The sequence below is a fragment of the Eumetopias jubatus genome, unplaced genomic scaffold (genome assembly GCF_037043125.1).
Source record: "Eumetopias jubatus isolate StellerSeaLion01/CBP00866 unplaced genomic scaffold, mEumJub1_p1.0 scaffold_9, whole genome shotgun sequence".
NCBI lineage: Eukaryota > Metazoa > Chordata > Mammalia > Carnivora > Otariidae > Eumetopias > Eumetopias jubatus.
In genome coordinates, this window is record NW_028274815.1 from 117,357,434 (window position 1) to 117,381,445 (window position 24,012).

General features: G+C 47.5%; 2 protein-coding genes across 10 annotated transcripts in view; one reads left to right on the forward strand and one right to left on the reverse strand.

Moving 5' to 3' along the window:
• The first annotated feature begins 3,433 nt into the window (after positions 1-3,433).
• On the forward strand, positions 3,434-10,282 carry SPAG4 (sperm associated antigen 4). Of its 3 annotated transcripts, none has more exons than XM_028118956.2 (12): positions 3,434-3,743; positions 4,229-4,333; positions 4,625-4,691; positions 4,859-4,920; positions 5,162-5,205; positions 5,523-5,548; positions 5,670-5,778; positions 6,039-6,114; positions 6,287-6,402; positions 6,752-6,919; positions 7,426-7,515; positions 7,628-10,282. In XM_028118956.2, exons 1-12 carry the CDS (start codon positions 3,434-3,436, stop codon positions 7,775-7,777), a joined length of 1,323 nt encoding a protein of 440 aa, XP_027974757.1. In that variant the 3' UTR covers positions 7,778-10,282. The 3 variants fall into 3 exon arrangements, with proteins under 3 accessions (XP_027974757.1, XP_027974759.1, XP_087882889.1); XM_028118958.2 differs by having other exon boundaries at positions 3,576-3,724; XM_088026763.1 differs by having other exon boundaries at positions 3,576-3,724; positions 8,464-10,282.
• Positions 10,283-10,631: 349 nt separating this feature from the next.
• The window catches only part of CPNE1 (copine 1), a 34,943-nt gene continuing 21,562 nt past the window's right edge, over positions 10,632-24,012 (reverse strand). For all 7 annotated transcript variants that reach the window (XM_028118816.2, XM_028118817.2, XM_028118814.2 and 4 more), the window contains 15 exons: positions 16,325-16,453; positions 16,047-16,226; positions 15,823-15,897; positions 15,668-15,739; positions 15,434-15,514; positions 15,176-15,265; positions 14,976-15,062; positions 14,758-14,844; positions 14,605-14,664; positions 14,396-14,529; positions 14,239-14,293; positions 13,936-13,987; positions 11,597-11,730; positions 11,208-11,444; positions 10,632-11,007 (listed from right to left, as the gene is read on the reverse strand). In XM_028118816.2, coding sequence (XP_027974617.1) covers positions 10,867-11,007; positions 11,208-11,444; positions 11,597-11,730; positions 13,936-13,987; positions 14,239-14,293; positions 14,396-14,529; positions 14,605-14,664; positions 14,758-14,844; positions 14,976-15,062; positions 15,176-15,265; positions 15,434-15,514; positions 15,668-15,739; positions 15,823-15,897; positions 16,047-16,226; positions 16,325-16,453 — 1,614 coding nt within the window. In that variant the 3' untranslated portion in view covers positions 10,632-10,866. The remainder of the gene's footprint in view (positions 11,008-11,207; positions 11,445-11,596; positions 11,731-13,935; positions 13,988-14,238; positions 14,294-14,395; positions 14,530-14,604; positions 14,665-14,757; positions 14,845-14,975; positions 15,063-15,175; positions 15,266-15,433; positions 15,515-15,667; positions 15,740-15,822; positions 15,898-16,046; positions 16,227-16,324; positions 16,454-24,012) is intronic.

Here is a 24,012-nt window from a genome sequence, read left to right on the forward strand (position 1 = left end):
TGCCCCAGGGCCACTGGCTCTCCCTCTGCCCGTCTGCCCTCCTGCCCACCTGCCCACTCACCCCATTTGCCTCTGACTCAACTGGACTCACCCAGCAGGTTCAGCAATCCCTGCCCTTTAGTCAAACACACAGGCAGGCCTGGAGGTCATGGGTGGAGAGGGAGCCGAAGGACTGAGAGAAAGGGGTAAGGTCCCTATGGTCAGCTCAGTCGTCCGCCTGCACCAGCTTTAGCCTCCATCCTGCATGCATCCTGGTGAAGTGGGAGCTGGAATAAGGTGGAGTTGTAGTTAAGGGAAGAGACAGAACCCTAGTCTGTCCCCACTAGCCAAGGAGGCCTCAAAGGCACAGGTCTCAGGATGCTCCTTAATCATCTCTCTGTCCTCAGTGCCCCACTGAGGGTCTGGTATGTGGTAGACCCTCAAAAAACTGACTAAATAAATGGATGGATTAATAAATGAATCCCCTAGCCCCCAGCATTAGTGCAGTAGGCACTCAACACATTTTAATTAATGAGTGGTTGAATGTATGTCCCTAGCTTGCACACGGCAGGTGTTCAGAACACTTCTTAACCAGGAGCCAGAGGCCCTTAACTTGGGGTCTTGGGGGGACTTGGGGTCCTACTAGTGGGACCATAGATAAGCTTCAGGGGGTCTGAAAATTCTTGAAATTGTCTATAAAATATTGAACAATTGTGCATTTTTCTGGACATAGAGCTCCTCGCTTAGGTTAGTAACCCTTTAACAGATGTGCAGTACGTTTACCGAATGAAGGAATGAATGTATATGGGAGTCTGTACCCATGTGTGATTGTAACTGTGTGTTGAGTGCATATCCTGGCCATCCATTTAATCGTTCTGTTTAATGACACCTGCTATATCCAAGACTTGTGCTATGCCACCATGTAGGGGAAGGGTGCAGCCACAGAGGTGAATCAGACATGTTCTCTGTCTTTCAGTAGCTTCACAGATTCCAACACCAAACAAAGTGTAGAAAGACTGCAATTGCCATCAAGACCAGGATAGGGTCAGGACCCAGGGACTCAAGAGGAGGGAGGCCAGAGGCACTTTCCCTGAAGAGACAGCATTTAAGATGGGCTTTTGAGGGGGCACCTGCCTGGCTCGGTCAGAAGAGCATGTGACTCTTGATCTCAGGGTCATGAGTTCAAGGCCCACATTGGGCATGGAGCCTAGTTAAAAAAATAAATAGGTAAAATAACATGGGCTTCGAGGACAGGAGTTGATCAGAGAAGGACATCCAGAGGAAGGACTGCAGGGTGGGTTCCGGAACCTGAGATTTGTCATTTTGGCCTGTGTACAAGGAATGTATCAGGCAGCAGCAGAGATAAGATTAGACCTTCAGAGGAGCTGGGTCTTGCTGTGTGGGCCGTGAGCCAGACATAGTCCCTCCTTGTGCTTCAGCTTCTCCAATTCAACAGAGGGGTTGGAAAGCCCTGTTCTACCTGTTTCCCAGATAATCAGGCATGGGTTGTTCTGTTTTTAAGTAAGGTCCAGGTTAGAACTTAAGGCCCCAGATGTTGGGGGAAGGCTTCACCTCCCCAGTTGACAGATAGGGGCAATGGGATCCAAAGGAAGGCGGAGAGGGGACCAGAATTCTTAGCTTGCAGTGCCTTGGCCTTTCCCTCCCTTCACCCCTAAACTCTGTGGCATCTAATCAAGCAGGGTATTGATGCCACCCCTCTGGAAACTAATGTGGGCATTTCCCCTTCTTTTTTTTTTTAAGATTTTATTTATTTGAGAGGGAGAGAGAGAGTGAGAGCAAGCGAGAGCACAAGAGCAGGGGGAGGGAGAAGGAGACTCCCCGCTGAGCAGGGAGCCCCATGCTGGGCTTGATCCCAGGATGCTGGGATCACCACCAGAGCCAAAGGCAGACACACTCAACCAACTGAGCCACCCAGGCATCCTGGGCACTTCCCCTTCTGGGCAGGAACACAGCCTGGCAAGTTCTCGCTCCCCCTCAACCCTTCTAAGAACTGTCACTTTCTCTTCCTAACATTCCAAAGAAGTTGGGATGTGGCAGAAAGTATTGGGCTCGAGGGCAAGATTTTGGAATTCTAATCTCTATCATACACTGTGTGGACCCTAGAAACTCCTTTCCCCTTTCTGGATCTATTTGCCTAGCTGTGTAATGTGCATAGAATGCACTGCATTGCTTTTCAAAGTGTGCTCCTTAATCAGGATCACACACATGGTTGTTAAAAGTGCACATTCCTGCATCCACTCAAGAAATGCTGAAGTAGAATCTCAAAATGTATCTGGGAACCTGAATTTCTATTCTGTTGCACAGTAGGAGTGTGGGAACCTCTGGTCTCTTGGCTGTGACCATCTGGGATTCCTCATTCCATTTTCTGCAACGCAAGATGGATGGTCTGAGTGCGGGTATGGTGGTTGATAGAGACTGAATTCTCACACCACGGGCCTCTGGTGAATATGGGTTTGGGAGAGGGAAGCACAGATCCCAAGGTCAGAGTTCTCTGGCCTGAGGACTAGGACAAGTGGAGGGGCCTGAAGGGTTTGCCCGGCAAAAGAAAACTAAATGTTTATTTAGAAGTGCCCTGGGTGGGTGCCTGGGTGGCTCAGTTGGTTAAGCGACTGCCTTCGGCTCAGGTCATGATCCTGGAGTCCTGGGATCGAGTCCCGCATCGGGCTCCCTGCTCAGCGGGGAGTCTGCTTCTCCCTCTGACCCTCTTCCCTCTCATGTGCTCTCTCTACCATTCTCTCTCTCTCGCTATAAATAAAAAAAATCTTAAAAAAGAAAAAGAAGTGCCCTGGGTGACTCCCTCCTCCTCCTCCTCTTTTTTTTTTTTTAAGATTTTATTTATTCATTTGACCGAGAGAGAGAGACAGAGAGAGAGAGCGCGCACAAGCAGGGGGAGCAGCAGGCAGAGGGAGAGGGAGAAGGAGGCCCCCCACTAGGTCCTGGAGGATACACTAGTGAACAAGACAAAAATCCCTGTCTTCATAAAGTTTACGTTCTGGTGGGTGTGACAGGCAATGGATAGGATATGTATGTAAGTAAAATATACAGCATGTTGGTGATATGAGCTGAGGAGAAAAACTAAGCAGGAAGAGGGATAATCTTTTATGACAAGTGCATAAGATAGGGCCTTCTGGGAAGTGATGTGATGTCATCACTTGCTTTAACACGGGAAAGAATGAGACTGCCATGGCTCCCAGGGACGTCACGACTAGCTCTGTGACGCACCCTCAGGGAGTTCCGTAGAGACCCTAGGCTCCTTTATGACGTCAGCAGCCGGGCTCAGCTACAGGGGAGAGGGTTGAATCAAGCCGGGGGGGGGGCCCCGCCGGCTGCACACAGGGTCCGTCGCGTCCCGGCGGCGCACATCCGCTGAGGGAGAGCCTTGCCGGCTGCGGCGGCAACTTTGGCGTCCGTGAGAGGGCGCCCCGGGGTCAGGATGCGGCGGAGCCCTCGCCCGGGCTCGGCCACTTCCCCTCACAAGCACACGCCCAACTTCTACAGCGACAACAGCAATAGCTCAGTGAGCGTCACCTCGGGGGACAGCAGCGGGCACCGGTCAGCTGGGCCGGGGCCCGGGGAGCCCGAGGGCAGAAGAGCCCGGGGCTCGAGCTGCGGTGAGCCCGCCTTGAGCGCAGGAGTGCCCGGAGGAACCACATGGGCTGGAAGCTCTCGGCAGAAGCCGGCGCCTCGGAGCCACAATGGGCCGACCGCCTGTGGCGCGGCAACCGTGAGGGGCGGGGCCTCGGGTGCGGGCGGGGTCGAACCCGGGAGAGTTTAGGGAGGGGGCGGGGCCTGGCATGGAATCGGGATTAAGTCTATCTGGACACCTCCTAAGGGGCGGGGCCTGTAGGGCGAAGAGGGGAGGCATCAAATACGATTTCCCTAAGGGGCGGGACCTCGGTGTGATGGACGGTCCTGGGAAGGGGCAGGGAAATCCTGTGATTGGACACAACTGAGGAGGCGCGGCCTCGGTGTTAGCATAAGTAGCTACAGAGAAATAGGGCAGCACCAAGACTTGCCTGGGCGCGGGGCCTCCGTTCCGCTGGGGGATCAATGTCTTGACTTAGCAAGGGGCCCCAGAGCGCTGAGAGAGACCTAGGGTGGGGATGCGATGGGACCAGTGCCCGTGGAGGCTGCCCCGCTTCTGGCCTGGGGAACCTGCGGCCAGGTCTCGGGGAAAGAGTAGACCTGCCTTGCGCAAGGCCCCAATGGCGCCCTTGGGCTCCCGCAGAACTGGCTGGCTCTCCCGTAGTCTCTGAGGATCAGCTCGACCTTCTCTCAACCCTGGATCTGAGGCAGGAGATGCCTCCACCGCGCGTGTCCAAGAACTTCTTGAGTACGGGCCAGGCCAGCCTGGAAACCCTCTGACCTTCTGGCTCCCCTCTCTGAACTCCAGTTCTCATTTCTGAGAGACCCTGCTCGTTCTGAGCCCCGATCCCATGTCAGTCTCCAGTCCTTTCCCTGAGCCCAATCCACCTTCTCTTAGCGTGAACTCATTCTCCTTGCCCCCATCTAATTCTCCTAGCCCAACCCTCTCTTCCCAAGCCCCTCCTGAACCTCAAACCCCACGCTCTCTGAGCCCTTCTTCAGCCCTGCCCTTCCTCTAAGCCCCCTCTCCTCTCCCCAGACCTGCTGTTGCAGGTGCTGAGCGTGTTGCTGTCCCTGGTAGGAGACGTGCTGGTCATTGTGTACAGGTCAGAGGGAGGGAATGGGGCGGGGAGCAGGGCCGGACCCGCGGAGGCTTGAGCCTGACTCAATCAGACCTGGCTGAGTCGTGTCCGCGGAAGCTGGGTCTAGGACCTGGCGTGGGGCTGCGGGGTGCATTAGGGTCCCGGGCCTCAGTCTCCCTCCGGTTCTTCAGGGAGGTCTGTTCCATCCGCTTCCTGCTCACGGCTGTGTCACTGCTGAGCCTCTTTCTGGCAGGTGAGGGGGTGGAGAATCCCCTGGGGCCCCAGCCCTGGCTGCTTTGCAGCCAAACCCGGCACATTTTCTCCTATATCCCTTAGCCCACTCAACACCTTCAGCTGCTCACAGTCCCCTTCAGAGCCCACTAGCCCCCCTCAGATGCAGCAGCCCCCCTCAAGCCTTTTCTCTCCTCACCACCCGTTTATGCCAGGGAAACCCTCTCCCTCGGCTTGCCCTTAGACCACTCCTCTTTCTCCAGCACTCTGGTGGGGGCTGCTGTACCTGGTCCCTCCTTTGGAGAATGTGAGTCAGGGCAACTGTATCCCAGGGTGGGTGGTTGGCAGGGTATAACCCTGGAGATTGTGGGGGTCCCCTTGGCTTGTGGGAGGGGGACAGCGCTGGAGGCTCTAATCCTAAGGAAGGGATATAAACAGATTTCTGAAGGACTGTGCCCAGAGATGGTTGGGGGTCTCTGAGAGGTCCTGGCAGGTCAGGGAAGGGAGGGCGGCAGTCCTCAAAAAGAAGGCCCTTTGAGTCCGGCTGCTCCCAGGCTGATGTGGGAGAAGAGAGTGGGTGGGAGCTGAGCAGCGCTGTATTTTGTCCCTCCCTCCTTCCAATAGGAACCTCAGGAGATGCTGACTCTAAGGTGAAAGAGGGCTACTGGGGTGGGGGATTAGGGGGCTCAAATGCGCTTCTGTGCGGGGCCTTACGGGAAGTGCCCAGGGGGGACAGTGAGCCAACCACGCGCGCCAACCTCCCGCCCGCAGCGAGTACCACGAGCGCGTGCGCTCCCAGGGGCAGCAACTGCAGCAGCTCCAGGCCGAGCTGGATAAACTACACAAGGAGGTGTCCAGCGTTCGCGCAGCCAACAGCGAGGTGAGGCCTGCAGCCTCCTGTCTGTCCAAAGTGTCGTCCCGTGGCTCCGCACACTGCTCAGTCCAAGGTCCACCTTGGAAACCCCTTGCGGAGCCCCGTTCCCTGGGTCCCGAGCGGTAAACCCCGCCCCAGAGCCCTGACTTGGGATTTCTCCCAGGGCCCACAAAATCCAACCCAGAGAACCGAGTCCCAGAACTCTGCCCCCCGAAAAATCTGCCTGCAAGCTCCGTCCCTCCAGGACCCGCCCTCCCTCTTTTCAGAGAGTGGCCAAGATTGTATTCCAGAGGTTGAATGAAGACTTTGTGAGGAAACCCGACTATGCGCTGAGCTCTGTGGGTAAGACCCAGAGACACTGCAAGACAGACTCAGATACACGGAAAGGGGCGGAGACATTGACACAGACAGACCTACGCACATGCCCGGCCCAAAGAGACCGACCTCGGAGACCCTGCCCCAGCTGTCTGTCAGGCCTGGGAGCCTCTGAATGATGGCTTCTCCCTGCTTCCAGGGGCCTCCATCGACCTAGAAAAGACATCACACGACTATGAGGATGCGAACACTGCCTACTTCTGGAATCGCTTCAGCTTCTGGAATTACGCGCGGCCGCCAACGGTTATCCTGGAGGTGGGCCTGGAATCTGGATCCCAGAACCAGACCGGGGGCGGGATGCTTGGGAAAGGACCGCACAGCTCCCTGGAGGTGGGACCCGGCGGAACTGAGGGCGTGGCGCTGGGCGGGGCCCTGCCTGGCAGAGAATGGGAGCGGCTGGGGGCGGGGCCTGGTGGTGCTAGGGACTGGGGCACCGAACAGGATCTGGCTGGACAGACACCCGGACTCCGGGTGCACGACTGGGCGGAGCCGACGAAGAGGTTGAGCTGGGGGGGACGGGGGGCTACCTGAACCAACGCCCAGGCTGGGGAAGGGCCGAGTAGCTCTGTCGGTGGGTTCTGAAGGTCTACCTGCTCGCCTGCAGCCAGATGTGTTCCCTGGGAATTGCTGGGCTTTTGAGGGCGACCAGGGCCAGGTGGTGATCCGGCTACCGGGTCGTGTGCAACTGAGCGACATCACCTTGCAGCACCCACCACCCAGTGTGGCACACACCGGGGGAGCCAACAGCGCCCCCCGCGACTTCGCAGTCTACGTGAGTGGGGCTGAGGCTAAGGAGGTGGGGGATTTTGCCTAGAAAGTACCAGTCATGGAAACTGGTGTCACTATCTGAGTCTTTGCTTCTTATCTATAAAATGGAGATACTACCACTCGCCTCTCAGGCCTATAGGTTATAATTACAACCATATCCAAACATTAGGTATGGCTTTATTGAGCACTTACTCTGTGCTTTGCTTTACATGGATCATCTCCTTGCATCCAGTCAACAACCTAAGAAATGCTATCATCTCCCCTCTCACTGATGAGGAAAGTAATGCTCAGAAAGGGGATCTTATTTGCCAAAGTCACACAGCTAACAATTGGCAGACTAAACTGCAACCTGGTTTCTTGGAGCCCTCATCCCACACTACACTACCCTAACACCAAAAAATAAATGAGAGCGTGCATACAACTACTGCCATAGTAGGTCCTCCATAAAGTTGCTTTTTCCCTCTCCCACCTGTGCCTCACTGTTCCCTCTACTCACTCTTCACCCACCAGGGCCTCCAGATTGATGATAAGACTGAAGTTTTCTTGGGGAAATTCACCTTCGATGTGGAGAAATCAGAGATTCAGACTTTCCACCTACAGGTGTGTGTCTCTGGGGGTGAGGGTGCTAAAGGAACGGGACAGCAAAGGAAGACTGGAGAGGAAGGCAGCCCTTGGGACAGCAGGCCTTGGCATGATCCATTTGTCTCCCCAGAATGATCCCCCAACTGCCTTTCCCAAGGTGAAGATCCAGATTCTAAGCAACTGGGGCCACCCCCGTTTCACATGCTTGTATCGGGTCCGAGCCCATGGCATGCGAACTTCAGAGGGGGCAGGAGACAGTACCACAGGGGAACCCCATTAAACATGCTCATTGTTGGAGTAGAGTGCAGGTCTGTGTTCAAAGCAGCTGGATCCATGCTTAGGTGGGGTGGGGAGGGCTCTGGTTGCCTTTGGTATATAAATATGGTGGTAGGGGGTCTACTTTCCAATGCACCCTCTTAATTTGGAGAAGTTCAGATCAATATGATAGCAGCTTATGTTTTTGGAGTACTTACCATGTGCAAGAGATGGTGCTCTGGATATTCTACACATTATCTAACTAATCCTCATAACCCCAGAGGGGGAAACCGCCCAGGTCACGAAACACTCAAGGGAACAGTGCCACAGTGGAACCCAAATCTACCTTCTTCCAGAGGCCACCCTCTGTAACTCAGAGCTGCCAGTCAGCCTGAAGCCATATTTGTGCACCTTGCTTCCTACCCCTACCCTCTGGGAAAGTCCCCCCAACTCCTGCTAGGTGCAGGTGGAGAAGTTAACTACCCCTTTTCTTGAAGTAAACACTCAAAAACTAAGGAGTCTTGAGAACCTGTAGGAAGCATCAGAGTCAGAGTTGATGGAGGCCTCTAGCCCCATCTCAGGCTGTCTTTACTGCAAGGCCCAGTACAAGTGGTGTAAGTGTTCATCGGTCCCTGCCATCAGGGAGCCTGACAGGAGGGAGGATGCTCCAGGAAACAATTTCTTTATTGATCCAAGAATTCTTTACTCTAGCGGTCAAAGTAGAATTGGAAGAATAAAAGATGGAGGAGACAGGCATCAAAAGATTAAGGAGTTCTACCTGGACAGAGAATAGAAAACGGGGACCAGCCTGAGCAAAGGAACATGCACCATCTTGCCTCTTAGGATCCTTCCCAGTGTGTTCATGCATTGGAAGTATATACATATAGATTATGAACAGCTGTTATATCTCTAGGAAGTGGAATGCATAAGTATGTGCATATCCATTCCTTTAAATTTTCAGGATATTACTTTTGTAATTTAAATTACTCTACTGAGGGGCGCCTGGGTGGTTCAGTTGGTTGAACATCTGCCTTCAAGCTCAGGTCATGATCCCAGCGTCCTGGGATCTCCCTCCTGCTTCTCCCTCTCCCTCTGCCTGCTGCTCCCCCTGCTTGTGCTGTCAAATAAGTAAATACCAGATTAAAAAAATAAAATTAAATAAAATTAAATAAATAAATAACTCTACTGAGTGCTCTCAAAGCCTAAGTTTAGAAATATGAACTAATACAGCTTTTCTGGAGGACAGTTTCACAAGAGGAACCAAAAGCCTTAAATTTTTTACATTCTTTAATCATAGTAATTCCATTTCTAAGAACGGAGCTGAAGGATATATCAATGTAATCAAAGATAATACTTTTAAGGATATTCATCACACTGTTGTTTATAAAGAGAAAACTGGAAGTAGTATATAAGATAAACCAATTTTTTAAAAAAGATTTTCTTTGAGAGAGAGACAGAGACAACACAAGCAGGGGGAGGGGTAGAGGAAGAGGGAGAAGCAGTCTCTCCGCAGAGCAGGGAGCTTGACGTGGGACTCGATCCCAGGACCACAGGATCATGACTCGAGCTGAAGGCAGACGCTTAACCAATTGAGCCACCCAGGCACCCCACACAAGAAGATAAATTATGCTACAAAAATGCGTCCAAAAGAAATGGTAACATTTAAGGGAATGTTTAATATCATGGAAAGTAATTAATGATATATGGATAATTTCTTAAAAAGCAAGCTAGATTGGTATACATAATAAACTTCCATATCAAAAGAGTTCTATGGATCAGAAGATACTATAAATGAAAAGGCAATAACTTGGGAGGAAATATTTTCAACATGTATAAGAATAAAGGCTTAAACAACAAAAACACCTATAAATAGGCTATTCAGAAGAAATATAACTCACAAACACATGAAATGGTACCCTGCCTTCAAAATTAAATAAATTCAAGCTAAAAATGAAAATATTTTTTGCCTGTCATGTTAACAGATAAAGGGACAAAAAACTGTTATGGAGGGCAATTTACGGTATCTATTAAAATTTTAAATATGCATATTCCTAGCATTTCTACTTCTAGGAACATCCTTCAGAAATATTGTGGTAAATGTACAAGGATATTCATTACAGCACTTCGTAATACTGTAAAATTGGAGGGGACCCAAATCTCAATAAATAAGGGATTGGCTAAATAAGCTATAAGATACTCATACACAGAATAATATATATGCATTAAAAAGAATAAGGTCACCAATAAGTTCTAATTAGGGTAAGACACCCAAAATATTATAAAAACAAGGTGCGAAGAGTATGTATAATATCCTTAGGGAAAAAAAAGGTCAGACCTAGGAAAGAAAGAAACCCTCACCTGCTCTGTTATCTTATACAGTATTTATATTTGAAATAATTTTGTACTAACTAGCATACATTTTAAAGCATCTTAAAATAGTATGCATATGATCCCATTTTTGTAAAATAAAAAAACAGGTATATAGTTTTGCATGACAGACTAAAAAATATGCACTGAATATGTTTTTGGCACATGGGAGTGTGGATATTATTTTTTCTGTATTTTTTCTTTTATATGAAAATACATATTAATTTTCTAGTAAGAAAAAAATTAGCTATTAAAAAGATTCAGGTTTGTAGCCTCTCTTTAGGATTTGAACCACCACTGCTCCCTCCTTGTCTGTGTTCCCAGCTCAGCCCTGTCCTAAGGCAGGGCAGGCTGGGTGTTTGGCTCACACTCAATCCTACAGAAGTGTCTCTAGACTTCTGGCCTGGAATACCCAATTTCTTTGCCTAGGGCTATGATGTCAGAGGTGTCCTTCACTCAGCAACCTCTAAGGGGGATAAACTGAGACTCAGGGAAAATAAACACGGCTAATAGTAAATTTCCACTCAAAAACACAGAGTGGTGGCAAAGCAGTGGTCTTCACTGATCTTTATTAAATGAAGGATTCCAGGGGCAAGCAGGAGGGATCAAGAGCAACAGCAGGAGCAAATATAAAAGTATAAAATGTAAAGTGCAGCACTGGGCAATGTGTGCAGGACTGAGCCATGCCCACAGGGACCCTGGGGACACAAGGCTGAGGACGAGCCACAGCCCACCCTCTAAGGGAATCTAGGCCTGAGGAGCCTGTGCAGGGCTCTTGGCTGGCGGTGGAAGTGGCTTGAATGGGGCCCAACCTTGGGCCTTGAAGTAGGAGACCAGTTGTGTGGGTACTTCTGCGAGCACAGTCTGTGCCAGTGTCTCCCGAGGGGCCTGGCAGAAGAAAAAGAGCAAGGTCAGTGGTGATCCGTAACAGCTTCCCAAAGTTTACATTTCATACCCAAAAAAGGATACAAAGGATATAAACCCCAACACCCAACCCTGCCCCACTGCAAGGGTGAGTATCCCCACTCAAGAGAGGGAGAGGGGTAAACTCCCAGATCCGGTCTGCCCCCAGGCTTGCCCCCACTCACGTTCTGGAAGCGGCGGTAGGGCACAAACTGCACTATGTCACGGGCAGCTGTCTCCCCGGAGCGCGCACGCAGGGGTCCACCATCAGCATCCAGCTGCTCCATGGCCTCAAAGTCAGCACCACCCACACCCACGATGATCACTGACATGGGCAGGTAGGAGGCACGCACCACAGCCTCACGTGTAGCCTCCACATCTGTCACAGCGCCGTCAGTCAGCAGCAACAGCACCAAGTATTGCTGGGGATAAGTCCATTCACAAACTGAGGCAGACCTTCTAAACACCCCAGCCACACATTCCCATACTGATAAGAAGTCTCTTGTTACATATCCCTGAAGGGAACCCTTGACCAAGACAGCACACCACCACCACTACCTCCCATGATCCTCACCGAGGCAGTCCTCTGATGTGCAGCCTGGGTTGCCAACCTGGCCACATGGTTGATGATGGGTGCAAAGTTGGTGGGGCCATAGAGGCGAACTTGGGGCAGGGCTTGGCGGTAAGCATCCACAATGCCCTGGATGCCTAGAAAATGAAGGCAAAAAACACTGTAAAATACCAATCCTGACATCACCCCACCCTGGCCGAGGAGATTTGGGAACCTGGGTGCATTTCATTCAATCACCCCTATAACCCAAGGTACTTAACTTTATCCTACAGATGGGAGAACTAAGAACAAAGAGAAGGGCACTTGCCCTAAATCACAACTTGAGTTAAATCTGATTAAGGGGATGCCCTGAACAAATCTAAGATAGTTAAGCATCAGATTATAACCCACTTAATAAAATAATGAATTATAATCCATATAATAAGAATCCCTAGATAATTAATTAATGGGAAAGAAGAGGAAACTCTTAATAAATGTAGGAGGAATTACAAAATCTTTGACAATCACTGATTGCAAAGATTATCAATAGGTGCTAAAACTACAGGGTACTAGTTAATGAGTAACTGGGTTTTGTTTTTTTTGGTTTTTGTTTTTTTTTTTGACACAGAGAGAGACAGCAAGAGAGGGAACACAAGCAGGGGGAGTGGGAGAGGGAGAAGCAGGCTTTCCGCAGAGCAGGGAGCCTGATGCGGGGCTCGATCCCAGGACCTTGGGATCATAACCTGAGCCTAAGGCAGACACTTAACGACTGAGCCACCTAGGCGCCCCTGAGTAACTAGATATGGATATAGCCTCATGCTATCTTCCCCACAGATACATATTAATTACAAATAATGGACAAACCTGGTAGATTCTACCTTTTTTTTTATTTTTATTTTTTAAGATTTTATTTATTTATTTGAGAGAGAGAGAATGAGAGATAGAGAGCACAAGAGGGAAGAGGGTCAGAGGGAGAAGCAGACTCCCTGCTGAGCAAGAAGCCCGATGTGGGGCTCGATCCCGGGACTCCAGGATCATGACCTGAGCCGAAGGCAGTCGCTTAACCAACTGAGTCACCCAGGCGCCCTGGTAGACTCTACCTTAACCAAGTGATCAAGGTTAACAAGACTGGTAATAGGATAAATCAACATCAGGGCCTCCTGACATGGGGTACTGAGAGAACACATAGCATCGTTTCTGTAATATGCCCAACAAAAGTGCATAATCTGAATCTAATCATAAAGAAGTATCAGGTAAACCCAAACTGCAGGACATTCTACAAATTATCTAGCCTGTAATTTTAAAAAATGTCAATATCGTGAAAGACAAGAACAACTCTGGAAGACAAAACAAACAAATGCATTATGTGATCTGAGATTTTCTTTTACTGTAAAAGACAACTGGCAAAACGAATAAATCCTAGATTGGATAATGGTATTGATGTTAACCTCCTGATTTTGAGAACTGTACTGCAGTTACATAAGAGAATGTCTTTGATTTTAGGAAACATACACTGAAATATTTAAGGGATGAAGGGTGCAAAGTTGGTGGAGCCACAGAGGCAAACTTGGGGCAGGGCATATTCACTATAATTCTCAAACATTTCAGGGAAAAAAAATGTGTATACACACACATAAATATATACATGTACATACAGATGTAGACATATGGCTGTATCTATATACATGGGGGGCAGGGAGGGAGCAGAAGGGAGACAGAATCTGAATGACAAAGAAGGTAAACAATAGCCCCTGTGACCCAGGCCCTGACCACTGAGCTCCAATGACCTAAACCCCCTATAACTACTCTCACAACTTTTCTCTAAGTCTGAACTCAGGTCAAAAACCCAGGTCAGATCAGGTCAAGTTTTCCCCTTTAGTTTGTTGCCCATGTGGGGGTACTAGGGAATCACAAGGTTTGGCCCTCTCTAGACAAAAGAGCTTGGGCAAAAAGCACCCTGAAAAGAGCTGCACCAAGGCTTCCACTGATGCCCAGACAGGTACCAGTGAGCTTCCAGGCAAAGGTAACAATAACAGCTACCATTTTTTAGAGAGCGCTTAGTATGTGCCAGGCTTACTGCTTCAAAGTCTGTATGCATCCTCTCCTTAAATATTCAATATCCTACAGTATTTATTGTTTTTATGAAGCCAAAGCACAATGGCCCCAAGTCACATGGTTTCAGAAAGAGGCAAGATAAAGACTTGAGACCTAGATTTGAGTCCAGAGACCTAGCTCTAAAATCCACTCCTCTGGACAACGGAGTCAGGTATCTGCCCCATTACCCCCACACTCCCTTGTCTGCATAGGCTTGGCCTTCTAGGTGTGGACAGATCTGCCTTACGGTGGAGGTTGAAGGAACTTACCTGGGCAGTAGGGGTTACTGGGGTTGAAGTTCAAGGCAAATTCATGGGAGACCTGAGGGCAAGAATGAAAATGAGGTTCTTTCTCCATGACCATCTATGTGCAAAGAAAAAGGACACTATGGTATATTCCAAGCATTGTATAGGAGCTATGTAGTCCTGAACATTTGTTATACACATGCCTGCAGGGATACATCCCTGCATCTCCACATAAAGTTGGGTGCCACACAGCAAGTTGACCACATCCCCCCAAATCAGGACCCTGACACTGAAAATAGGAGTTGGGGAGGCAAAAAGAGTGCTCACCTGCCAATCGGGGGGTACCTGGGCCCCAAATCCAAATGCTGGGAATAGCTTGTCCCTGTGGGAAGACAGTGAGTGGGAGAAGAGACAGGAGGGGACTGTGAGCCCAGAGGCTTAAGCATCTGCAGGGAGGGGAATGGGCAAGAGAAAAGTTACTCACGAGTCATAGTCCTGAATCACACTGCCCACACTCCACAGTGCTGTCAGGTACTCGTTGACCCCTGTTGGGCTCAGGTAGTGCAGGGATTCCGGGGAGGAAGGATCTCCATTGGAGCCCGTGAAGTCAATGCCCACCTAGGAGGGGAGGAGGGAGCTGAAGACCACTCTGAGACCCAGATCTGTTCTCTTATCCCTGATAAAGCAACTTACAGTGAAGTTGATTTGACAGCCTCCCATCACATAGTCCAGGAATGAATACTGTGTTTCTACCTGCAGATGAAACCAGGATCATGGCTGGGGTGAAGGGATTGGGCCCATGGAGCACAGGGGTCAGAGCCTGGGTCACATGGGCTATTGCCTCACCTGGCAAATCTTGACACAAACAGTCCCAGAGTTCTTGTAGCTTTTCTTTTTCTGCTGTTTCTCAGGGTGGATACATTCAAACTCAGCCTGGTGAGGAAAGAAAAATTAGGGTAGGAAACTCCCAGAGCATCACCTGGAAGTGGCCTGCCCTCCCTCTCTCCCTGAGGCTACAGTCCTTTAGACCCACCTTAACACCCCTGAGCAGGGCTGGCACTCACCGGAACTGCTTGCAGCTGGGCCAAGCTGGTGTAGAAGGTACCAATGAGATCATGTGAACCATCACTGTCATAGTCTGAGCATCGCACCTGTGTGGGTGGGGGGAGTGGGGGAAGGTGTGTATGTGTATACAGAGACCAGGGGTAGGGGGCAGGTAAGAATAAATCCTTCCCCATGTCCAGTCAGGAGGCAAACTCCTCACCTGAATGGGTGTGCTGGGGTCTCCCCCACAGAAATGCTGAAAGGGAACAGAGAAGCGCTTCCATGTAGGGTTCAAGTTGTTCTTGATTACCTGAAGGTGGAGAACAAGGCCTCTAGTGAGCTCTGGGCTGGCATATGGGGAGCTGTCATCCTTCTCTATCCATATGCAGTTTCTTTCTCCCTGTTCCAAACCTTGGTAATCACAAGCCCCAGGAGAGTCTCTCCTACCCCACTTCACCCAATCCCAGGGGTCTCACACCTCAGATCTGTATGCCAGGTGCCATTTCCCATCACCCTGACGGAAGAACTCCAAGAACGGGTCCGATTTCCCCAGGAAGTCCTGTCAATGCCACAGAGACCCCAGTATAAGACTCAGGGAGAGACAACCATTTTGCCAGTCCCCAGCCCCGCCCCCCCCTTAGTTCTTAAACCCCCAGGAACACCATCCCTGTCCCTTAATTCTTAAACCCCCAGGGCTTCCTTCCAGACACACCTTCTTATCTAGGTTTCTGGCCTCCACCTCCATGGTCACTATACGATTATCCTTCATCTCTTGAGCAGATACCTAGGAAGGGGAGGCAGGAGATTGTATCCCCTCATGAATTCCTCATTGATGTAACCCTCCTCCCCCACAGAGTTCTTCCTTACCGTGATGGTCCCCCGCCCAGCAGGTTTTCCAGGCTTCAGCATCAAGGGTAGAGTTATTATCTGGCTGGACACAATCTGGGGCAAAGCAGGGGTGGGTGGGGGAGCAAAATCTCAGGCAGGGTTAGGTCTTGCTTGACCCCCACCTCCACATTCCAGACAGTCTGGGCTGTTAGGGCTCTTACGGAACATATGTCTAAAGTATTTTAATCCCTAGCCCTACATACCTGTCCTAGGGAACACTCAGCCCCTCCTAGGAAGTCATCATCCCCCAGCTCAGGTGTCTTGTTGTCTATGTCATAAATGCCAAATCGGAGCTTCTGGACTGTTTCAAAGTGGTACTCAAGCTGCAGAGTCTTGGAGAACTCGGGGCTCGAGCAGTTCCGTACTCGCTCAGTTCGTCCAAGCTGTGGGCAGAGGCCAGTACCATCACAGTCACGCACCCTCTACCCTCAAAACAGTTCTAACTGTCCTCCACAACTTTAACCCCCAAGGCCCTTCTCACCTCAGCCCAGCTGCCCCCTCCCACATCCTGTAAAAGGACGCAGAGTGGGTCAGACTTGGAGCCGATGTCCTTGTCAATGAGGTGGTCACAGGAAATGGATAGTTGAACCAAGGTCACGCAGTGGGCCATCTGGGAAAAAAAGGACCTGAGTCAAGCATTGAGGATCCTTCTCTACCCTTCCCTGACTATATGTCCCAGCTTGGGAAGGCCAGCAGGCTTCCCCCAGGCAGGGCTGAGCCTGTATCCAGCTCCATGACACCAAAGAAAGAGAAGGCCTTAGAGCCTCCATACTCCTCTAATCCCCTCAGGTGAGCTCAACGGGACAGGACGTGGTGAGTACAACCAACCCTAATATGATGGGAAGATGCAGAAAAAGTATATTGGCCTTCATCAACAACTTTGAGCCCAAACTGGTCCTCACCCCAAAAATCCCATTATAGGATCCCAAGACCCAGAATCCAACCCTGATCTTCTGAGACCAATGAATCTCACTCTGACCCTTTACTGGCCCCAGATCAGACCCTAATCAAAATTCTAATCCCAACATGACCATGATCCAGATCCAACTCCCCAAAAAAGTTCCTTCCACCTATGGTTTGTCACTAACTTTCAGGCCCTGCATCTTGAGGTGGTGGTAGGATCCCAACTGATTCTCCTAGTGGGTAATCAGCTACTCGTGGCCAATCACTAGTCTCACTGCCACTACCCAGTCCAAGGCACCGGGCTTAGCGCATTAGCCTCTTTAACTGGTCTCCCTTATCCTACGCCATTCCCACCTCCACCCTCACACCAACAGACTATTCCCAATACAGCAACCAGGTGATCCTGTTAAAACGTAGGTCAGGGTATGTTACACATCTGCCCAAACCCTCTAATGATTTCCCATTACTTAGAAAAAATGTAAGCTCTACCATGGTCTCCAAGGTTTTGAAAGATCTAGATCTCTCTAACCTGATTTCCTAACACCTCTCTTGCTCACTCCATTCTGAACACACAGGTCTGCTTGCCTGCCATTCCTCCAATAAGCTTGTTTCTTCCCTCATACTATCCACATGGCTTGCTGTTTCCTCACTCCCTCTAAGTCTTTATTCAAAATCATCTTATTATGAAGAAAAGGCTCTCCTTTTCTAGGTACTTAAACGTTTCAACATTACTACTACTGACGCATCACATACCCGTTTCCTGCTTTTTCTTTTTAGCATTTATCACTGATTGTCTAATATATAACCTCTCTTCCCCACTAGAATGTAAACTGAGGGAATGTAAACGTGAGGGAAGGGATATCTGTCTGTTCTGTTTATTGCTCTATCCCAGGCACCTAGATAATATTTGCTGAATGAAATCCAAATGGCCATCTTCAGCCTCAGCTCCCAGCCCAGCCATCTCCAAACTGGCAATCAAGGAGCACCAACTTTTCCAATTTACTCATCTCCTCGGCTGAACCACTATCTTCTTGCACGGATCACCATAACTCCCATGTAGCCCCTCCTCCTACAGTCCCCATAACAATTACCCTCAGACTCCTTACTATCCCTGCGTCCCGCTGACCCATACACCTGCAGACTGTACCAAAAGTGCAGATGACATCAGACCTCTCACCCAGCTTCACTCAGCACTCCAGGTTCACTATACCCCAGGATGCCTCCAGCCTTAGCCTCCCCTAAACTGACCCTCAGTCAATCCTTCCCCCAACCTAGCCCACAGTTAGCGCTGTTCCCATCTTGGCGCCTCATGGTCTCCATCTGGGGTGCTATTATCAACCAACATTGGAATGACTCTTACACTTTGGCTTGCTTCACATACTGCCTGTTCTTAGCACCTCAGTCTCTGCTTGAAAGCATCCAACGATGGAAAATCCACCACTCTTCTAATCCATTTCGATAGTCCTGCTCCATAAAGTCCTACCCAAACCAACTCAAGTCTGTTGGAATTCTCATTTCTACCTATTTGTCCTATTTCTCCCCAGCCTAAACTTCCACAAGGAAAGCCTTATTCCATCTCCTTCTGAGAACCCATCTGATACTTGGAAGCAGTGAAATCCCCAGCTAAAATCTGGAATAAGAGCCCCAGTTCTTTTCAATGTTGCCCCTAGAATGTGGCTTGTAGACTCTGACCTGCCTGTCCATCCCCACTTTGGAAGTTCCCTACAAACAGATCCAGAGAAAAACACATACTCCCAAAGGAGTGGGACCACAACTTCCCCAAGTCACAATCTGACTCCATGCTTCTCACTTCACATGTACTCTGAGGCAGTGTTTGCACAGAACGGAAACAAACGAAGAATGTTCATTTCATTATTGCTGAAACCAGTAAAACACCTGAGAATGCTTAAAGGTCTATCTATTGGGTACTAAGTAAATTATGGTACATTAAAACAATGGAATGCTGAGCAGCAGGTAAAATACAAGGCAGAACTATATTATATTGGTATTATATGAAAAAATAAAGTCACAAAAAATGGTAAGAAAAGTATGACTCCATTTTAAACTTCAACTGTATGTGTGGTACACAAAATAAATATACAGAAAAATGGAAGGCACACGAAAAATTGCAACTTGGAGGTACACCTCAGGGAAGAGGAATGAAGGTGAGGATTTTATAATCTCTATACACTTCTGTATTATTTCAATATTTTATAGTTTATTTTGTGTTTTTTAAAGGACTTCATTAGCTTTTTTCCCCAATCCACAACTCAAGTCCTCTTGACTATTCAAAGCCCTCTGGTTTAACAACCCCTAATTTCAGGGCTCAATGTCTCTTGCCTCCTCACTGGCTTCTCCTTAACAATGCCTCAGCTAGTCTTCCTTGTGTCAGCTTCCAGAGTTTCTATCTTAACTAGAAGTCTTACACAGATGCCCATGGCCCTTAGGTTCAGAGCCAAACTCCCTAGCAATGCCACCTTGTAGCACAACTCCAGAGAGTACACCTGCACAGAATTCAGTAATTGTGTAATATGGTGACCCTGCATCCCTAATTCAACCTTCAAAGCCCTTCCCAGTCTGCTCTACCTCCTGCTATTCCACCACCCAACCAACTAGTCATCCAAAGCTATTTCTGGTTCCTGGAACATACACACACTGATACCTCTGACTTTCCTGTCTAACAAATGCCTTGTCATCCAAAGTTCTGCTATATTACTGCTTTGTGAAGCCTCGCCCACATTCCCCAAGTAACATTTATTATTTCTCCTCTAGAAGATTACATGGTTTCCTCATCATCTTCCTTCAAACACACACACACTTCTGTGTTTATTAGCCAAACAGAAACTAGACCATACCATTTCTCTGTTTAAAACTCTGGAATGGCATCCCCAAACACTCAAAAGTCCAAAGTTCTTACTGTGATCTACAAGGCCTTCCCTGAAAGACCTGACACTTAACCAATCACCTAGCCATGCAAGTATGTTCCAGCCAGGTTTCATTTCTGACCCACATACACACAACATCAATCTCATTCCGTTATCAGAGCTTCTGCACTGTCTTCTTCCATAGATACCCGAGAAAACAAGCTGTATTAGAGTAGGAACCATGTCTGGTTTGTCTAATCTATCTCCAATATCTATAACAGTACCTACCCTATAGCAGGTACTCAGTAAATTAAATATTAGTGATATAACATTGAAACTGCCATATCAAAATTTTGACTTCTGTCTGTCTACCCTCATAATCTATGGGCTCCTTGGAACTAGGGCTGGGTATTATTGCTGTATCCCTAGTATCAGTGCTTAGTATGTAGTTAGTACCCATAATCATTTGCTGAATAAATGGTAACATTTGCTTTTGCTCAACTCCAACTTTGAGGCCTTTTCCATTTGAAATACCGTCCCAGCAGTAAGTCTTCTCTATCCTTATCTTATACAACTGAGCTTTAAAATTTAAATTCAGGACTCCTGGAACTCAATTAAGTGACAAATTTGAAATGGGCAAAAAAAAAATTTGATCAGATACTTCATAAAAGAAAATAGATGAATTGGAAATATGCAAAGGAAGAGTGATCAACAGCAGTAGTCATCAGGGAAATGCCAATTAAAACCACAAGACACTATCACATACCCACTACAATGGCTAAAAGTAAAAAAACTGACAATGCCAAGTATTGGCAAGGGCATGGAAATCTCATACATTGTTAGTGAAAGCATTAAATATACCACTTTGGAAACTGTCTGGCAGCTTATTAGAAAACCAAACACACATCTAGTCCAAGAGCAATTCCACTCCTAGATTTTTATCCAAAAGAAAACATTATGTCCACAAAAAGATTTGTACAAGAATGTTCATAGCAGCTTTATTCATAATAGCCAAAAATTTGAAACAGCTCAAGTGTCCATCAATATGAGAATGAATAAACCAACATGTTTATACACATATTAGAAAACTGCTCAGTAACAAAAAGAAACAAACTATTAATATCTGCAACATGGATGAATCTGAAGCATAAAATACACAGATTCCACTTATAACGTTTTAAGACAGGCAAAACTAATCTACAGCGAAAAAAATTCCGAATACTGATTGTTCCTCTCATGTCCCCCAGGGGAGGGGCAGGTATCAACTGAGAAGCAACAGGAGATAACTCTAGGGGGAATGGAAAAGTTCCCTGATAGGAATGTGAGTCATGAATGCATTTTTCATTTTCATCTAATGGTTCACTTAAGGTGTATACATCTTATTTTATGTAAATGTTACCACCTCCCCCTGCCCAACAATCCTGTACGAAATAATGAATGCAAGACATGTTGAAATACGTATGGGTGAAGTGTGATGTTTGCAATTTCTTGAAATGCACGAAAAAAATAAAATGGATGGATATGTGGTAAAACAAATATAGGAGCATTTAAATTGTAGAATCTATTTCCTGTATAATTTTTTCAACTTTTCTGTACGCTCAAAGTTTTCACAATAAAATGCTGGGGAAAAATTTAAGTGGAGGACTCAAAGTGGAGAACTCTGGGTTTATCCCTGACACTTTGTTGAGAACTACAAAAGTATTACCAGTAATTATCTGTGGTGGTGAGGTTACAGGCAACAAAGGGAGCTGCTGCCTTTTCCCTCACTCTGACTTCTCAGAAGATCCCAGAGAGAAGCTTTTGATCTGGGGAAGACACATTGGCAGTGGGCCAGGTGGCTTCTTCTGGTGCTAGGCCTCAAATTTCTGGTAGATAAGAGCATTCTTTCCTAGTCTATTACCATGTCTACCCTTTCCCCACGATTGGTCCTGTTCTATCCTTTTTCAGTTTCTTCTTGGACCAGACTAAAACCCCAACCAGAATGTTGTGGACCTACATGTACATATGGGACTGGATTCCATTTCTAAGAGACCAGAGCTTCCTGTGCTACCAGTTTTATTACCAACCTCCTTGCTTTGCTTCTCACTGGAATTAGCAATTCTTTATAAGCAAATCTTTACAATATGTACTTTTCTATCCTTTCAGTCATAGTCCCTTTAAATTATCTAATGCCTGGGATTATTAATCTCTCCCAAATCCTGTTGATCTCCTTTAGAATTTATTTCCAAGCCTACCTCTGTTTAGAAATCTTACAGAATTAGAATTCCTAGTTCATGTCACTCTTCTGTCCTATATCCTTTGAACAGCTACATCCTTAAGCCAGACTCATTTACTTTTCATCTAGTGCCATTATAATTAATCTCATGGGACTTTCAGCCTCCTTTATAGGACTCCAATTTTACAAAACCATATTAAATATCACATTTAAGTGAGTCAGTAAAAGTCTGAGAAATTTTCTTACTTCTCTGTAAGAGAGATCTGGCTAATATTTGCCAGGTGTGTGCACGCTCTCTTCTGAACTAGCTTATCTTGCCTGGATGCCTGTAAGTCTCCTAACTGGTCTCTTCATTTCCATTCTCAGTTCAACAAAGTCACAGACCTTCTCTGACTCCAACCCAACAAAACTCAGCTTCTCATAAACCTATCAAAATGTGCAACTTGTTTATCTATTACCTCTAGCAGACTATAAATTCAACAAGAGAAGGGACCAGAGATCTGTCTTGCTCCCATTCTAGTGACTCACACATAGCAGGTGCTTTGTAAATATTTGTTGAATTACTGCTAGGAAAGGAGTGATAATCCAAGGATCTTCGAAATGACCCAAATTTAGTCCTAGCCTGCTGCTGAAGCCATCAGGGGAGAAATGAGCTTTTTAGGAACACTCAACACAGAAGACTAGCTTATTTCTATGTGCTCCCAACACTCCCAACCTTTCCATTTGGTGCTAGTCAGGAACTGCAAACAGAAACAACTAAGTATATAGGACCAATCTTTTCTGCTTTTGCTTTCTAACACTTGAAGCTTTGTTCCCTTCTGCTCTCCCTTGTAGGTTGCTTTCCTCTGCTCTTCTCCATTGTTAGAAATAAAAAGGAACTGAGTGATCCTTTAAATCCAAGTCCCTCAATTCAAGTCAGAGAGGTAAAATGTGACTTAGCTAAGGTCACATACATGGCTAAACAAAATGAGGACCAAAACTCAAATATTCTGACTCCTATCTTGTCTAGAACTTTGGACTATAGTCATACCCTCCTCTCCTGAAGAAGTTTCCTTCTTATATCCACCAGCAACGTGATGTAGTGGGAAAGAATATGGGTCCTGTGGTGAAAATGACCAGGCTCCAAATACTGGCCTTATGTCTCTCCCTAGCCACAATGAGATACTACTACACACCCACCAAAATGATGTCCTACCTACGTAATTTAGGCAAAATACTAAGCCTTAGGTTCCTCAAAAGTGGGGGATATCATCTTTTTTTGGAAGATTCATATAATGTATGCAAGGTGCTTAGCACAGTCTAGAACTATTATTACCAATTAGTGTTAGCTATTATCATCATCCTTCAAGCCTAGCTCTCATATGCTCTTTTTCACAATATCTCCATCTCTCAACAATTTCTCACTCTGGACTACTATACTCAATCCACACCACAACTATGTTGTCAATTTTTCCAGCTCCTCACCTGTCTGTAAAATAACATCCTTAGAACAAACACTGCTTCAGCATCTCCTATTTCGCACAGCATAGACCTAAGCACATGATAGCAATTCAAAGCACCTCGAGGGAGGCTTGCAGCAGTGTGCTGGAGCAGGCTTGTATGGTTTTACAAGAGACAAGTGTTAAATATTAAGTAATTTTGTAAGTGAATTTGGTAAAGTTTTAAGCCACAGAAATTGGGCAAATGATAAAATCAGAGCTTTCCTTCCCACAGCTAGCTGGTTTACCATTGTTGATAGGGAAACTCACTCTGCTAAAAGGGAGTGACTTGTCCATTTTCTAGGGCATCCCCTCCCCTGCCTTGGAGATTCTAATTCTGGTCTTCATAAATCCATGAACACATCTCTTCTCCTGGATCCAATTCAGTGCCAGTCAAGCTGAAACTCATTGGTCTTTCATGTTCAGGTATTACACTGCCCTCTTCCCTTCCCAAAAGCCTATCAAAGAAAGGAACCAGCCTTCAATCCCATTTCCAGGCTTTGAAGAGGAAGAATAGAGCACCACAATGTCCGGGTGCCAGGATCACTCCTTCAACAAACCAAAGCCATGATCACACTCCTGTTGCCTACCTTGGCATGCTGGAGCAGCTCAGATGCTCGATCAAGTCTTGAAAGCCAATCAGGAAATTCTCCACAGGCTCCCAATGGGCAGAGCACCACCCATGGAATATTCTTTTTCCCTTCAGATT

Bases quoted from the DNA above. Each gene is read 5' to 3' on its own strand.
- SPAG4 (XM_028118956.2), top strand. From the start codon at position 3,434: ATGCGGCGGAGCCCTCGCCCGGGCTCGGCCACTTCCCCTCACAAGCAC. The intron at 4,334-4,624 runs GTACGGGCCAGG...TCCTCTCCCCAG, and splicing joins CGTGTCCAAGAACTTCTTGA to ACCTGCTGTTGCAGGTGCTG. The intron at 6,920-7,425 runs GTGAGTGGGGCT...TTCACCCACCAG, and splicing joins CCCGCGACTTCGCAGTCTAC to GGCCTCCAGATTGATGATAA.